General features: G+C 42.2%; 1 protein-coding gene across 6 annotated transcripts in view; it reads left to right on the forward strand.

Annotated features, from left to right (window-relative positions):
* The first annotated feature begins 2,699 nt into the window (after positions 1-2,699).
* hmga1 (high mobility group AT-hook 1) overlaps positions 2,700-17,960 on the forward strand; it is a 36,090-nt gene continuing 20,829 nt past the window's right edge. For 2 of the 6 annotated variants that reach the window (XM_062978470.1, XM_062978471.1), the window contains exon 1: positions 2,700-2,869. Coding sequence is in view for 2 of the 6 variants with exons in the window: in XM_016993297.2 (XP_016848786.1) it covers positions 17,578-17,616 (39 nt within the window). In the remaining 4 variants the exon portion in view is untranslated. Of the gene's footprint in view, positions 3,067-17,479; positions 17,617-17,960 lie in introns of those variants that run through there. The other 4 variants (XM_062978469.1, XM_062978468.1, XM_016993297.2 and 1 more) reach the window with 4 other exon arrangements.

A 17,960-nucleotide genomic window follows, 5' to 3' on the forward strand; every position in this document is an offset into this window, starting at 1 on the left:
TACGGAGCGAGTTGTGTCTGGACAGCGCGCTCCGATTCAAGCCTCGCTCCTGCTCAAGCCTTGCCTTGCTATCCAGCCTTCGCCTTGCTTCCCAGCCTTTGTTTATCTACGGACCTTGCCTTGTTTCCCAGGATCAATCCTTGCCTTGTTTCACGGATTTTACCAAGTTATTCCACGGACCTTGTTCTTGTTCTTAGTTACCTTGTTCCACGTTCAAGCCTTGTTTCAAGTATCAAGTTATTTCCTAGCCTCGCTCAAGTTTCATGGACTAAAGGACCTTGTCATCTCCCCTCACTTTGCTTGGCAAAGTGAGTGTTTCGGTTATTGGATTACAACTTTGGACCTTAATATTTCTTATTTGACATTGCTTTTTTGGACTAATTCTGACCTTTCCTGAAAGGTCTAATTCTGGACTATTTTCTACACTAGTTTTTATTAACTTTATATATTCCTTCAATAAAGATATTAGATAGATTCCGGCCTCTGTGTATGGTTATTGGTGCTCTGCAGCCTGGGTCGTGACAAAAACCAAGATTATGGCAACCAGACTGATTGATAACTGTCAAATAGAGGGAGAAAACATGGAGGCAGTGACAAACTTTGCATTCCTAGGCACAAACATTACTGCAGACGCAGACTGTAGCCAGGAAATCAGAAGATGTTTACTTCTTGGGAGGAGAGCAATGACCAATCTAGATAAAATAGGGAAGAGTAGAGACATCACACTGGCAACAAAGGTCCACATAGTTAAAGCAATGGTATTCCCCATAGTAACCTTTGGATGCCAGAGCTGGACCATAAGGAAGGCTGAGCGAAGGAAGATAGACGCATTTGAAATTTGGTGCTGGAGGAAAATTCTGAGAGTGCCTTGGACCGCAAGAAGATCCAACCAGTCCATCCTCCAGGAAATAATGCCCGGCTACCCACTGGAGGGAAGGATATTAGAGGCAAAGCTGAAGTATTTTGACCACATCATGAGGAGACAGGAAAGCTTGGAGAAGATAATGATGCTGGGGAAAATAGAAGGAAAAGGGAAGAGGGGCCGACCAAGGGCAAGATGGGTGAATGGTATCATTGAAGTGACTTACTTGACCTTGAAAGAGCTGGGGGTGGCGATGGCCGACAGGGAGCTCTGCTGTGTCAATTAGGTCACAAAGAGTCGGAAGTGACTGAACGAATAAACAACAACAACGTTTTGCTGTGCTTTGGGTTGTTGTTTTTGATATTTTCAGCTACTTAAATTTAATGAATTTAATAAAAAATACTGTGTTTTTGGATGCTCTGCTGTTTTGCGGAGTTTTCTGTAGCAGACAGAACATATCTCATCAAAACTTTTCATTTATATTATATTATGTACACTGATCCATCAGAATGTTAAAGTGTCTATGGGTGCAGCCACACTAAAGCTTTCCAAACTGTGTGTCATGATGTGTGTGTAAGTGTGTCACACCAACATAAGAAGAAAAGACAAAAATATTGGAAATGTATATTAGCTTAAAAATCATATTTTAAAAATATATAGTTGAGCTTTCAGCTCACAGCAAGCAGAGGTCAAGCAGCAAACAAAGGTCAACCCGAGCCTCCTTTAGAAGTCTCTTCTACATAGCTGAATAAAATCCCCCATTTTCTGTTTTGAACTGAAACATATGGCAGTGTGGACTCAGAAAACCCAGTTCAAAGCAGATATTGTGAGATTTTCTGCCTTGATATTCTAGGTTATATGGCTATGTGGAAGGGCCCAGAGCTATAAGTGTCCACATTGCCATATATTCTAGTTCAAAGCCGATATTGTGGGATTTTCTGCCTTGATATTCTGGGGCCGGGCTGTGGCGCAGGCTGGTGAGCAGCTGCTGCAATAAATCACTCTGACCATGAGGCCATGAGTTCAAGGCCGCCCGTGGCGGGGTGAGCACCCGTCAATTAAAAATAAAATATAGCCCCTGCTCGTTGCTGACCTAGCAACCCGAAAGATAGTTGCTTCTATCAAGTAGAAAATAAGGTACCACTTATAAAAGTGGGGAGGCAAGTTTAATTTACAACGTTGGAATGAGGAAGTGCCATCAGAGTGGATGATGAAGCAGCTGCTCCCCCCTGTGGCCAGAATCGAACATCCCTTCAGGAGAAAGTTAAATTGCCTCTGCGTCTGTCTGTCTCTGTCTTGGTTCTATGTATATATGGGCACTGAATGTTTGCCCTGTATGTGTATAATGTGATCCGCCCTGAGTCCCCTTCGGGGTGAGAAGGGCGGAATATAAATACTGTAAATAAATAAATATTATTTGCTGCCTTGATGTTCTGGGTGATATGGCTGTGTGGAAGGGCCCGGAGACGTGCCTTGCTCATTCATAGAAAGTTGTGCAATTAAGAGAAAGGATCAGGGAGCTTCCCCTGCTTGAGAAAAGTTTGCCCAACTCTTTCGTCTCTTCCTCTCCGCCGGGTTGCAAGGCGAGAAGGCAGGCAGCAGCTGTTGGTGTCCCTCCCGCCGTTGTTTTCGCCTTTTGTTCTCCCTCCGCCGCGCTGGGCGGCTGGCTCTCCCTGCTCCTCGCCTGGCCCCCTCCCACAGGTGATGATGGTGATGATGATGCAGCCCCGGCTGGCCCCGCCCCCTCCCCTTTACCCTTTCCCTCCCTCCCCTTCTCCCATTGGAAAGGCTAAGCTCCCCTTGGCCAGCCGGCCTGCCCTTATTTAATTTGGTGTGTGATTTCGCTATTTTTAGCCTCTGGATTCCCTCCAGCAAGACTTAGGGGAGTTTTTTTCCCCCTACTACCTTCTCCTTCCTTCCTTTTTAAAAAAATTCTTCAAACCCATTTTGATCCCGCTTCCTTCCTCTTGGAACATTTTTTTTCCAATTTATATAAATAAGGAGAGGGTGAGTGTCTCCTTGCCCTCTCTCTGCCTCCTTTCTTGTTTCCTTTCCTCCTGCTGCGAGGCTCTCTCTCTCGCTCTCTCTCTCTCTCTCTGCCTTTTGCTCCAGATCTGCAGCCAGCAGCCAGTCAGGGATTGTGTTATTTTATTTGCAGCGCAAGGAATCAAACCCATAACACAGATTCGCGCATAAGAGCAAGTGTAAGTTTCTGGGTTTGTTTGGTTTTTTATATATATGCAGTATATAGATATATGTGGGACGTGGAAGGAGAAAGTTTGCCTTTTAATTGTGGGGATAGATGAGCGTTTTGTGTGTTGTGGAAGGCTTTCATGTCCGGAATCACTGGGTTGCTGTGCGTTTTCCATGGCTATGTTCCAGAAGCATTCTCTCCTGACGTTCCGCCCACATGTATGGCAGGTATTCTGAGAGGTTGTGAGGTCTGTTGGAAATTAGGTCACTGAGGTTTATTTATCTGTGGTATGTCCAGTGTGGAAGAAAGAACTCCTATGTGTTGGAGGCAAATGTGAATGTTGCAGTTAATCACCTTGATTAGCATTGAAAAGCCTTGTAGCTTCAAAGCCTGCTTGGGGGGATCCTTTGTCAGGAGAGAATGCTTCTGGAACATGGCCATACAACCCGGAAAACTCGTAGCAACCCGACCCTATCTCGCGTTTTATTTGCAAAGTCATTTTCAGTTTGCAAAAAAGAAATTGAAGGGGATTTTTGTTAGGGCTGGGGCTTTACTATAAGAAGCAAATAGGAATTTGCCATAGGAATGAAAGCAAGGCAATGCCATCTCCCGCCTTTTATTCTCACACTAGTGCATTGTAAGTGTGGATGTGGATGTGAGAAAAGAATAGAGATTTGGGGGAAAGCTTGCTGGTTTGGGGTTTTTTTTGGGGGGGGGGGGCAAAGTGGCCTTGGAATCTGTACAATTGCAAGGACTGCTTTATCCAAGAGCACTTGCTCCAGTTTCCTCTTAAGGAAGGTATCCGTGGCCACATTTCTGGGATCCGATGGTGGAGATTTCTCTCCCTTTTTTGCCTTGGAAGAGCCAAAGGTTGAAGGTTTGGGTTTAATTTGCCCAAAGGGCTGTGGCTCCGTCTTATTGCGTGGGAGGGGGGTCTCCTCATGTTGCCTTTTCTCCCCACCTTTCCTTTCCTTCTGCTATTAATCGCTTTGCAAAAAAGAAAAAAAAAAGACAACCGCGCCGATTCTGTTTCGTTTTCAAATCGGGACTTTTTCCCTCTACTTATTAATTTTTGTAAAAAAAAAATTCTTGCCATAAATGTCTTCCAATAGACATGCAGATGGGGGAATTGGTGCGGCGGGTGCGTGCAAATAGCAGGTCGCGCTGGCGAGGAACTCCCCCTTCCGCTCCGTTAAAGGGGAAGAAGACTCCCCGGCCATTCATTTCCCTTTAAATCGGGAGAACATCAGCACCATGCTCTTGGCCGCTTTGAAAGCCGAAGAGGTTGGCCTAGAAAAGGCATTCATTTCTTCCCCAAACCCTTTCTGTTGCTGTTGTTGGCATTTCCACCTTGTTTTTTCTCCCCCCCCAAACATGATTTCAAAGAAGGTGGCATCCATGCCTTTTCCCCATGCTCCCCTCCCTTTCTTTCCAGGGTCTTGTTGCTTAAGCAGGTCCTTGTGCGTTTGTATAGGTTGCTAGTTTGCTCCCTTGAAACAATAGGTGGGGCGGGGGCTTGAAGTGAAAAATGGCTTATATTGGGAGGTGCAACCTGGTAGTAATAAAGGGGGGGATCCACATTGCAGCCAAGGCATGGAGAGGGAATTTTCTGGCTGTTTTCTCCCTTTCCCCTTTGTGTATTTACTTGTTTTTTTATTTTCTATGGCCAGTATACAGATGGAGACCTGTGGGAGGTTATTTTATTTTATTTATCGTATCAGAAGCAAACCGAGAGTACAGTTGTACTGTATTTAAAAAACACAAAGTTTAAAACTTGGCATTATACTAAATGCTCTTTGACCAGTAGCTGGCTACTTGGAGTGCCTCTGGTGTTGCTATAAGAAGGTCCTCCATTGTACATGTAGCAGGGCTCATACTGCATTGTAATACCCTGTTTCCCCTAAAATAAGACGTCCCCAGAAAATAAGACCTAGTAGAGGTTTTGCTGAATTGCTAAATAGAAGGCCTCCCCCGAAAGGAAGACCTAGCAAAGTTTTTATTTGGAAGCATGCTTGCCAAACAGAACAGCAGAGCATGCAGGATCGGCAAATGTATGTACCATAGAGTGTTGTGCATGGAAATAATGGTAGTAACAAGAAATTCTTGATAGGATTCACAGTTTGTCTGGTTATGCTGGTTTGTGATGACAACTACTGTACAGTATATAATAAATGTTCATTTTTTGTTCAACAATAAATGTGAATTCTTCATGGAAAAATAAGACATCCCCTGAAAATAAGACCTAACACATTTTTGGGAGCAAAAATTAATATAAGACACTGTCTTATTTTCGGGGAAACATGGTAGGTGGTCTGTGGTTTGCTCTTCTTCACACTTGCATGTTGTGGACTCCACTATGTAACTCCATTTCTTAAGGTTGGCTCTGCATTTCGTGGTGCCAGAAAGCAGTCTATTCAGCGCCTTCCAAGTCGCCCAGTCTTCTGAGTGCCCAGGGGGGAGTCTTTCATCCAGTCTGAGCCATGGATTGAGGTTCTGGGTTTTAGCCTGCCACATTTGGACTCGCGCTTGCTGAAGTGTTCCTGAGAGTATTTCTGTAGATTTTAGAAAACTGTTTCTCAATTTAAAGCTTTAGCATACTGCCAGCAATGAAAGGACCAAGGCAGTAACATCTCCGGCACATCCTCTGTTCGGATATCACCCAGCATGCCAACGCCTTGGAGGTAATGAATGGCCCAGAGGTGACTAACACCTGGCATGACCTCCCCCCCCCCCCTTCTAGAAACCTTGCAGCAAAGTTTGAAGCAATGTGTTGTGGAAGGCTTTCATGGCCGGAATCACTGGGTTGCTGTGAGTTTTCTGGGCTGTATGGCCATGTTTCAGAAGCATTATCTTCTGACGTTTTGCCTGCATCTATGATAGGCATCCTCAGAGGTTGTGAGGTATATTGCAAACTAGGCAGGGAAGGTTTATATATCTGTGGAAGGTCCAGGGTGGGAGAAAGAATTCATGTCTGTTGGAGACAAGTGTGACTGTTGCAATGAACCGCCTTGATTAGCATTGAAAGGCCTTGCAGCTTCAAGTCCTGGCTGAGTCCTTGTTGTGAGGTGTTAGCTAGTCCTGGTTGTTTCTTGTCTGGAATTCCCCTCTTTTCAGAGTGTTGTTCTTTATTTACTGTCCTGATTTTAGAGTTTACTAATACTGGTAGCCAGATTTTGTTCATTTTCATAGTTTCTTCCTTTCTGTTGAAATTGCCACAGGCTTATGGATTTCAATGGCTTCTCTGTGTAGTCTGACATGGTGGTTGTTCAAGTGGTCCAGCATTTCTGTGTTCTCAAATAATATGCTGTATCCAGATTGGTTCATCAAGTACTCATGATTCTCCCAGGCAGGAATCAGCTAGGTCTTGAAGCTGCAAGGTTTTTCAATGCTAATCAAGGTGATTAATTTCAATATTCACACTTGCCTCCAACAGACAAGACGTCTTTCTCCCACCCTGGACAGATATATAAACCTTCCTTGCCTAGCTTTCAGTCTAAGGATGCCTGCCATATATGTGGGCAAAACGTCAGGAGAGAGTGCTTCCGGAACATGGCCATACAGCCCAGAAAACTCACACTCAATGACTTATTTCAATGAAAAGGGAAGCAGATTCTCTTGTGGGGGGGAGCGCTTCCTAGGGCTAAATTTCTATTTCCTAAAGTCCTAGACTATTAATCCTCTTGTGTGGCCCCTTATTGCAAGTAAGGGTTGGCTGCTTTTAATAGACCATCTTATGGGCCTTCAAAGATGCTCCCTTTCCCCCCCTCCCCTTCCTCTGTTAATGGGACTTCTTCCCCAGCCAGCCCTCTTCCTCGCCTCCATCAAACAGGCTCTTCAAGTTCTTGGTTTTGTTTTTGTGTGCGTTTCTCCCCCAGCGTCTTGAAAGAAACCTATCCATCTCCTGGGGAGGTGCCAGAGGGACACCCGGCTATTTGGAACCAAGCCAGCCACCTTAGGCTTGAAGAGCTCTGAAGCAACCATTCGTCTTTTGAAATTTATTTCGTTATTAATCAGAGAGAGGGAGTGATGGCGCAAGTGGAGTATTAGCACATCCAGGAGGAACGTGGGAAGCTGGGAGAGGCTTGGGTAGGTTTCTCTATTGGAAAGAACTACAAGATGACTGTTGTTCCTCAGCATGGCAGGTGCCAGCTGCTGGCATTTGACTTCCTTTAGACCAGGAGTGGCAGCCTTTCTTGCCCCAGAGAGCAGCATAATGCGATGGGCTGTGGACTGGAAGCTATGCATACACACATATGTAGCCTTCCATCCCTCTTATCTCAGTGGTTCTCAACCTGGGGTCCCCAGATGTTTTTGGCCTACACTTCCCAGAAATCCCAGCCAGTTTACCAGCTGTTCAGATTTCTGGAAGGTGAAGGCCAAAAACCTCTGGGGACCCCAGGTTGAGAACCACTGCCTTAAAGCCAAGTCCTATGAGGAACAGCTTAGGGCAGGCATGGGCAAACCTTGGCCCTCCAGGTGATTTGGAGTTCAGCTCCCACAACAGCCAGTAGGGCCAATGTTTTCTCATGCCTAGCTTAGGGCGTTAGTAGGTTTACCTTGGAGAAAAGAAGGTTGAGAGGAGACATGAAAGATATGTTTAAATATTTTGAATAGATACCACATTGAAGAGGGTGCAATATTTTCTCCTGCTCTAGAGACTAGGACAGGGAGCAATGGATTCAAATTGCAGAAAAAGTAATTATACATAAACATTAGGAAGAATTTCTGATGGTAAGAGCTGTTTGGTCGTGGAATATGCTGTCTTGAAGTGTGATGGAATCTCCTCCAGAAGTTTTTAACAGAGGCTGGATGCCCATCTGTCAGGAGTGCTATGAATGTGTGTTCCCACATAGCAGATGTTGGATTGGAAAGCTCTTGTGGTCTTTCTGAATTTTGTGATTCTCTCTGTGAACCATCCTTTATGAAGGATCAGTGAGGGCTCTATATAGTCCATGGATTGGCAATACAGGATTTAGAGCCAAAGTGGTGATCCATGGGCCAGTTCCAGTCCTGGAACCATTGACTGACCCTTCCTAGCACATTTTCAGGAAATAAACAAGTGTAGCCAAACGGCACAAAAGTGGTACTGGCTCCTGGTGCAATGGGGGAAATAATCCTGCTCCCCACATCAGACTAGTTGTGGTTTACTAATCTAGAGCCCTGAGGTGACTCTCTAACTTTCAGGAATGCTGAGATTCATGGATAAGATACCGTATGGCTTAGCAGTAGTGCCTTCTCTGTTCTTTGAGAAGGACTATATTCATAAAACACATTAGCACAAGATCCCTCCATGATTAAGGTTGGACAGGTAAATGATTTCCATGTGGTCTCAAACTCTTAGTTGTGTTTGTGTGCACTTTCAAGACATTTGGGATATAAATGAAGTTATTATTATTATTATCTGTAGATGTATGGTCACTCCATGAATTTCATAGGAAAGGAATACTCAGAAGTGTTCTGCTATAGCTGTAGTGCTTTGAAGGACTGTATTCTCATTTACAAACCTGCTCATGCCTTGAAATGTGTATGGGAGCCCCTTCTCTGTCTCGCTATCCTCAAAGGCACATTCGGTGGGAATAATGGCAATTTCAATGACTGCTCCCAAGCTCCTTACTCTCATTCTGCAAACAGACAAAAACCCTTTTTTATTCAAGCAGGTTTTTAAGAACTTATTTTTTAGAGAAACGGGGCTTGTATGATGTGCTGGGCTTGTATTTGTTGTTATTTAATAATTTAATAGGAGAGCCAGCAAGATGTACTATGACTCCAGAGAAGAGGTCATATCCTACCTTGACCATGGAAAGCCACTGGACAACCATGAGCAAGTCACATTCTCTCAGCCTCATAGGAGAGCAAAGGCAAATCCCCCGATCAAATGTTGCCAAGAAAACCCTGCCTGGGGCAACCTTAAGTCAGGAACAGTTTGAAGGCACAGACAACAAACAGTTTACATTGGCTGATTTTAATTTTATGAAGATCTCAAGGCTTCTTAATGGTTGTTTTGGTACTGTGAATGTTGATACAGTACCTGGTATTCCTTGGCCATCTCCTATCTAAGTACTAACTAGGATTGACCCCACTTAGCTTCCAAGATCAGACAACATCTGGTGGTTTCTAATTATTTAGGGTGGCATTCTTTGTTGCTTCTTTGTTGGCTTTTATAGGCTCCTGGCCACTGCTAACGTAAGATGAATTTAGTAGTAGAGATAATGAAGTAGCTTTGAGATCAAGGCGTTTGTAGTATAAGCGTTTGTTGACTGAGGATGTATCTACACTTCAGCTCCCAGAATTCCTGACCATTGAACAAGATGGTTAGGGCTTCTGGGAGTTGGAGGCCCAAACACCTGTACGGCCACAGGTTGTACAGGTCTGATCTACACTGTGGAAGGAAAGCAGTTTTGCACTACTTTAATTGTTGCTGCTCAGTGCTGTGGAATCCTGGGATTTGTAGTTTTACGAAGTCTTTAGCCTTCTTTGTCAAAAAGTGCTATGCCCAACCTAACTACAGGTCCCATAACATTTAGCCATGGTGTCAAACTGCATTCATTCTACAGTGTAGAGCCAGCCTCAACCTAGAAAAGCTTATGGTACAGATTATCAGTCTTGAAGGTGCTGCAATGTATTCCTTTGCATATAGATCCAGGCTAACATGGCTGTGTCTTTGGATTCTAAGCTGGCTTTAGTTTTTCTGTTTTCCCCCAGTGCGGTTACATTTGGAACACTATCCTTTCATTTTCCAGTTTTATAGTAGTAGAAAGGGAATATTTGGGAGCTGCTGGGTGGTAAGGACTGAGTGTTGAGTTGGAAGACACCATATTTTGCTCATCACAATCCACAAAAGAGTTTCCCTACATGAAAACAATGTTGTTCTGCATTTTCCATATCCCATGCCACTACCAGTCTTTTAAAATAAAAATTATGTTCTCGTACTCAAGTACAGTGTTTCCTCACTTATGGCGGGGATTGGTTCCAGGACCACCTGCAATAAGTGAAAATCCGTGAAGTAGGGTCACTATATTTATTTTAATATTTATACGTTATTTTAGTAGTTAAACACTATTTTATGTCTTTATCAACCAATCGTGTGTTGATAAATCTACTCCCGTTGCCGCTTGGGCTCCTTTTCTCTCCCTTCAGCTTCTCCTTCCTCCCTTCCTTAGGCTGTAAATTGTAATTTATGATTTACAAAAAATTAGTCTTTTAGAGTTTATTGAAAAACCGTGAAACAGCGAATCCGCAAAAAGTGAACCATGAAGTAGTGAGGGAACACTGTATATACTGATATTCCCAGAATTTGATTTTAGGTACCTTTTAAATCTCAGACACATCCATAACACTTCTCTACAGGGAAACCCTCAATTCTTTTCATATGAGAGTTTCTAAAATAAAGGATTTGCAGGACTATGCTAAACAATCTTACTCAGCTCAGTAGTAGTCATTTATGTTTGGGATTGTAACCTTAGGGTGCCTTTTAAATATTTAAACTGTCCATGAGTGTTTATAAGAATCTGGCTTCTTTAAAAAAAAAACCATGGGGATGTTTTTAAACTCATGAGTCACTTCCATAACCAAACATGAGTCAATTTACATATTTGTAAAAAGACTAGGAGGTCTCTGTGTTCAAAATTGATGTGTCTGTATAGGATATATTTTTAAACACTGTTCCTAGAAATATCTACATCCTGTAGGCTGCTCGTTCGACACTGTGAAATCTGTTAGCAGTCATGTCAAATAAGGCTTTTCCCCTTCGGTTTGACATTTGGTTACTAGCATGCAAAGTAGTTTATAAGTAGTTCTCAAAGCTTATAGTTTATAAGCTTTGAGAACAAATAATTTGGTGAACATCTGGACATTAATCAGCCTTTTAGCTGAATGATGTGCATTTAAGAAAAAGGATTCAAATGCAAACACTAGTCTTTTTAAAGCACTTTTTATTTCAGAATGAACATAACAAGCAAAATTTTGTGATAAGCAATTCTAAAACTATACAGCTACATTTCACCTACTACTACCTATTACATAACTACAATTTACACAAAACAACGTTCTACTCACTGTAAATGATATTAAATAATCACACTTCTACTTTTGGTAGCATTACTAATTCATAAATCCTACAGTTAAAATATGTCCCCACTGTTATTAGGAAACGGTAATAAACAAGTTTCAGTCTTAAAGTTGATCAGAGATTTTTCTTTGCTCAGCATAATTTGTCCATCTTAGTTCACAAATCTTTATTTTTCTTGTGTTGGGATTATTGGTTCATTTAATCTCTGCTCATAAACAATTCTTGGATGCAGTTATATACTGTAATAAACGTCCAAATTTTCTTTCTAAATGATCATACAGCATTCCCCACAAATAAAAACATGGCCTTGAATTTAACTTAACAGTTTCTTCAAGCATCAGATATATTTGAGTCCATTATTTCTGCAAGACCACCCCATATGGTGAAATGTCCGAACTGTGCTTGCATTTCCAACATTTATTAGAGCTGTCTTTTCACAACTTAGAAAGTATCTCTGGTGTCAAATGACTTGAAAGAAAACTTTTATAAGATGTTGTACAAATGGTATTTGACACCAGAGATTACTTGAACTAGTCCTCAAACTGTTCATCCACACTTTTCTCCCATTCTTCCAACTAGATTTGTGTATCAATATTTTGGGCCCATTTAACCACACAATCTTTCACTTGTTCTTCCTCCATTACACATTTTAACAGCAATTTATATGTTTTAGCAATCATACAATCATCACCTGAGAACAATAAATTTTGAACTCTGTTTTGACTGTTTCAAATCCAAATAGGTTTTTATCCTTCTTAAATCACTCAGTAATTTGTCAATGAGCAAATCATTGTATTAAATAACCATCCATCATTAGCTCATCTCTTGAATCTAACTTATATTGGGCCATATGTAAAGTTTAAAAAATCTCGTAGGACTTCATCACACAGAAGGTGCCCTCCATTTCTACACACTTCAAAGATTCCACAGATCCCATCAATTGACGCACGACCTGTTCCATGGGTTGCCGATGGGGTTCTATCTCCAAAATTGTGTGGAAATGGGGATTTAAAAGATGGACTGAAATCTGTTCCACTCATGTCCTTGCGCTTAAAAATGCTTAGAGAAGGGTATTTTTCCATGGGATGGGAAAAGGTGTATTTGCCCGTTTTCAATTTGTTGTGTGACGTTTCAGTGGGCAGGCACCATATGGGCTGTGATTTTATTCACTTTGATGCTCCTTCTACCGCCATTACTCTTTGGACACAGAAAAGGACTGAACAATAATTTTATCTTCCTTTTAAAAAATGTTTCTGTAACTGCAATTTCAAACGTTTTAAATACAGTAGAGTCTCACTTATCCAAGCTAAACGGGCCGGCAGAAGCTTGGATAAGCGAATATCTTGGATAATAAGGAAGGATTAAGGAAAAGCCTATTAAACATCAAATCAGGTTATGATTTTACAAATTAAGCACCAAAACATCATGTTTTACAACAAATTTGACAGAAAAAGCAGTTCAATACGCAGTAATGTTATGTTGTAATTACTGTATTTACGAATGTAGCATCAAAATATCACAATATATTGAAAACATTGACTACAAAAATGGCTTGGATAATCCAGAGGCTTGGATAAGCGAGACTCTACTGTAGTTCAATTGCACAATTTAAAAATGGGGGGGGGGTGGCTTGTGACATGGGCACTTCGCAGACAATGGAATGGGGGGAAACAACAACCGCCACCTCCCATTCCATCATCTCCTGAATGCCCACACCACAGGTGGGTTTTAAAGGCCTTTTTAATGGTGAAATTGCAGAATTTCAGAGATTTGAAATTGCAGTTACAGCAAAAAAAAATTAAAGGATAGATACGTGATGATGTGTGTAGTATAATTTAACTAGAAACAGGCAAATACATATCCTGTGTGATGAGGCTGAGTAAATTCTCCATCTTCTTTCAAGACAGAAAGCCGTGGAATGTGACAGGAAGAAGACGCCACATTCCACTTTTCCCCCTTGTGTGATGAGTTCCTAAGTCAGCCAGTTTCCTTCTAAAGAGATTTCTCTTCCAAACAAAGCTTCATAAGGAGAGTGCTTCAATGCAAAAATTAGTCTTAACTTGGATAAATGTCTGCAAGTTCCAACATTTTTGTACAATTTCAGCCATAGCTGAAACTTCCTAATTGTATCAAGTCCGGGTGTTATGGACTTCAGCTAGAATCTGTAATTGTTGGTCAAGAAACTGAGGCTTATAGGAGTTGAAGTCCGAAGTACCTGGAAAACTAGCATATGGAAATAAGTGGATTTGATATTTCAAGTCTTCATAGAAAGCTGCAAGACCTTGTCGACCTTGTCTTAAGCACTTAGTGATCCTGAGGAGGTGGGGTGGCAGCAGCAGCAAAGTCTGTGTTTTGAAAACCATCTAATACAATATCACTTAAGTTGATTCCGGCTATGAAAGCCTTTGATAATACATTACCACTTACCGGTAAGTTGTTTATTATTTTGCTCTAGTAATACAAGGAGAGATAAACTATGGTTTCCGACCTCTCTCTGAAACAAACATGTTTCTGCTTGTGTTGTCGAAGGCTTTCATGGTGGGAATCACTGAGTTGCTGTGAGTTTTTCAGGCTGTATGGCCATGTTCCAGTAGCATTCTCTCCTGATGGTTTGCCTGCATCTGTGGCTGGCATCTGAAGAGATCTATGGGAAATGTTGGAAGCTTTAAACAGACAAGCGTTCTTTCTCCCACCCTGGACATTCCACAGATAAATATAAACTTGACTTGCCTCACTTCCAAATAGACCTTTGAAGATGCCAGCCACAGATGCAGGTGAAACATCAGGAGAGAATGCTACTGGAACATGGCCACATAACCCAAAAAACTCACAGTAACCCATGTTTATGCTTCTTTATTACTGAATCTTGGAGTCTGGTATAGCTCGTCTCTGCCCTGAAGCCATTCTTATGGGTGCTTTCAGACAGGGCTCTTCCAGTGCTACCATTTAAAAGATATTTTCCCCGTTTATTGAATATTATGTGGAAAGAACAAATGATAGAAGTGGTGGAAAAAGCACAGGGGAGTTGCCAATAGGAGATAATGCCATCTGGGACACCATCACCCCTAAGGAAATTGTGTGAGGCAATACCTGTCTGGAAGTTTGCAGATCTATGGTCCTTCAGTATCATATGTAAACAGTAGGCTTGCTCAAATAATTCGTTTTCCCCGTTTACCGTTATTGATTCGTTATTTTCGATTGTTTTGAAGCAATATCGAACCTTGGTTGTCCACACGTCTGGATATCGCGGTTTCGAATCGCGAGAGGCCGTTTTTTCTAATTTCTTCGTTTTTTTCGTTAAGAAAAAAGAGCTTTTGCAAAGCACCCAAACTCCTTTCCTTTTGCCCCTCAGCCAATGGGAGGCTCAGCCAATGGGAGGGGGCGAGGGGGAAGGAGGCTGAGGAGGAGGAGGAAGACGGAGGGGGGAAATGGCCGCCGCCGCCTCGCCTCAGCTCAGTGCATTAATTAATTGGGCCTTAATGAGCCCCCTTCCAAGACAAACCCACCAGAGAAACACCCTCAATGCAAACCTTGCAACGTCCTTCTCTCCTTCTTGGACACAAAGGCAAAGGGAGGAGGCACTTCGGGTTCCCAAGCGACCTGAAAAGAGCCATAGAGAAAGGGAGAGCCAGTGCGCATGCTCCACCCTCCAAGGCACACAAGGGGGGAGTTCGCATGGGAGCCGGAAGTGTTGGGGCCTCCGTCCCTCCCTTGCTTTTCCTCTTTGGTCTCCCTATCTTGAACACAGAACACGCATGAAAAAAAACACACCATAATTTCACAATATATAGTTTAAATAACAAAAGGAAGAGGAAGGAAGAGGCCCGGGATGCGAGGGGGTGTGGGCCAGGCCCGTCCTCGGCTGCTCCCAGGGGCCCAGATTCGCACCCTCCCTCCCCCCAATACAGGTCTCCAGTCCATACCACGCTACATGAACTTGAATGGATACTGTGGTTGTGTTGTCGAAAGCTTTCATGGCCGGGATCACACTGTTGTGGTATGTATTCCGGGCTCTATGGCCATGTGCCAGAAGCATTCTCTCCTGACGTTTCACCCACATCTGTGGCAGACATAGAGGTTTTGACGTCTGTGCGAAGCTAGGCAAGTGGGGTTTATATATCTGTGGAAGGTCCAGGGTGGGAGAAAGAACTCTTGTCTGTGGGAGGCAAGTGTGAATGTTGCAATTGGTCACCTTGATTAGCATTGAATAGCCTTGCAGCTTCAAAGCCTGGCTGCTTCCTACCTGGGGGAATCCTTTGTTGGGAGGTATTAGCTGGCCCTGATTGTTTCCTGTCTGGAATTCCCATTTTCTGGGTGTTTCTGGGAAGGTAATGGCACTCCATGTAGTCATGCCGGCCACATGACCTTGGAGGTGTCTATGGACAACACTGGCTCTTGGGCTTAGAAATGGAGATGAGCACCAACCCCCAGAGTCAGACATGACTGAACTTAACGTCAAGGGATACCTTTACCTTTACCTACACACACACACACACACACACACACACAAAAGCAGGGACTATATATATATATATATATACACAATATATATCACACACACCAATTTAACAAAGTTTCAGCCACAAAAACAAAGTTTCTGAAGTAGAACAATGACTTTCACAGTAAAGACAACCCAATTTAACAGGAAATAAGACTTTCAAACCAGGAACAGATTACTGCAATTATTAAAAAAAGGTTTATTATAAAAGCTATGAAAATTTGCCAAAAAGCAGAGGATAAGGGAAACGTTCCACATTTTGGTGAGCTATCAGTGTTAAATGTGTTCTACCACTGTACCAAGTTTGAAGAAGATCACTCAAAAAATGAGGGCGGGAGAGCCCCCTAAGTCCCCCCCCTTCAGGCTGTTTTTGGGCCACCGCGCATGCGCGTCCGCCATTAACGAATTAATTTCGAAAATAACGAATTTTCGTTAATTTCGAAAAATTTTGGGGGCCAAATTCGTTATTAGCAACAAAAACGAAAAACTGCCCCCTCTAGTTTTGAAACGAGTTTAGAATCAAATTTTTCATGGATCGATCAAGCCTAGTAAACAGGCCTGCTACTCAGGTGTGTTCAGAATATGATGGTACCGGAAATATGTTTTAGATGTGTCCCAGGTTTTGGAATACTTGCATGTACTTAACGAGACCTTGGAAAACAAGAAATTCATTTTTACTGTATATTTCATATACCTTCCATTTTAATAATTGGTAATACACCTTTGTTTTAAACGAAGGACTCAGGATAATTAAAGAAGAAATTACTTAAAACAGATCTAGTATTCCTTATCCAAAATGCTTGGGACCAGTAATGTTCTGCATTTCCAATCTTTTTGGATTTTGGAATTCTTTGATATCTTGGACATGGGACCCAAGTCTAAATATGAAATTCGTTTATGCTTTTTATATACCTTGTATATACAGCAGGAAATAATTTTATACATAATATTTGAATAATACCATGCATGAAACAAGGTTTGTGTACATTGAACCATCAAAAAGGAAAGTTGTCACTATTTCAGCTACCCATGTGGGTAGTTGTCACTATTTCAGCTACCCATGTGGAATATTTTGGATTTCGGAATTCCAGATTAAAAGATGCTCAACATATATAAACCACTCTCATTTGATTTCAAAATCTAATTGAGTTTTAGCTCTGTTAGTACTACCACATAAGAATACTAGATGTCTCCAAACAGAGCTAGGCAAGAATCCTGTCTGCAAGGCTGGAGAACCTCTTGTCCAACCAGAAGTCCCACTTTCAACCAAATGATCTGACTCAGTGTAAGACAACTTACTATATTGGTTTGAATTTCCAGTCACTTTTCAAAGGCTTTCGTAGAAAGACAAAGACTGCCTTTCCTTCCAAACAGCAAGGAAAAAATAGATCTATCGGTATCCTTGCTTTTAAGGGAATGTATCCCTGCTGAAGATGTGCATAAATGCTGGTGACTTCCATTTGTCTTTGACCAGTAGAGGACATCTGTGATACTCTTGCGATTCAGGTGCTACTTTCAAGCTGTCTAGGAAACGCATGAGATTGATGTTTTAAAAGTCGGTCCTTGTTGCAAAATGATGGCCTTCTATTGGCATGCCAGATTGGGCCATTTGTCACGTGGGCGTTGCAGCCCCATGACTCCTTCTGGTCCCCTGGGTCACTATGGCAACAGCTATGCAAGTGGTCATCCTTTTTGTGGCCCTGTTTTTGCCTCTTTTCTGAGACTGGCAGCTGGCAAAGATAGCAGGTACAAAGATTAGAAGAAAGTAATTTACTGTGATGGTTAATGGAGGGGTGGTGCTTAGGGAACCAAACAATACATAATTCCGTAATCTTCTCAATTTTCATTTTTATCGTAAGGCAAAGATTGCAATCAGAGCAGTGATGCTGGGAAGGAATAGAGTTTAATCCATCACCAATACTCTGCTGTGTTCGAAATCTCTCCTTGCTGAAGCCATGTTCGCCTTTAGCAGGAAGGAAAAAAAAATAACCCAGGTAATCTCAAGCTAGAACATCATCCCCTTATTTCTTCCAAGGCACAGTCGTAGGAGTCTTGCCTCACATAAAGCAAAAATCTGGTTGCCATGGTGAAAATGGCACATGGATGGATTCCTTCCGACCTCAAGGAGGAAAAGGAGCCTAGGCTAAACTCAAATAGCAACTCTGAGTAGTGTAGTGCACCTAATAATACCTTTTACTAGGTTTATAATTTCTGTAAAATGCGTTTTGTTGTATTTTTTCTTGCTGGAGGCCTTACATTTTCTGAAATATGTTTACCACATTTATTTGGAATTAAAATGCGGGTTAAACTGCTGAGCTGCTGAACTTGCTGATCGAAA

This window comes from Anolis carolinensis, chromosome 4 (genome assembly GCF_035594765.1).
Source record: "Anolis carolinensis isolate JA03-04 chromosome 4, rAnoCar3.1.pri, whole genome shotgun sequence".
NCBI lineage: Eukaryota > Metazoa > Chordata > Lepidosauria > Squamata > Dactyloidae > Anolis > Anolis carolinensis.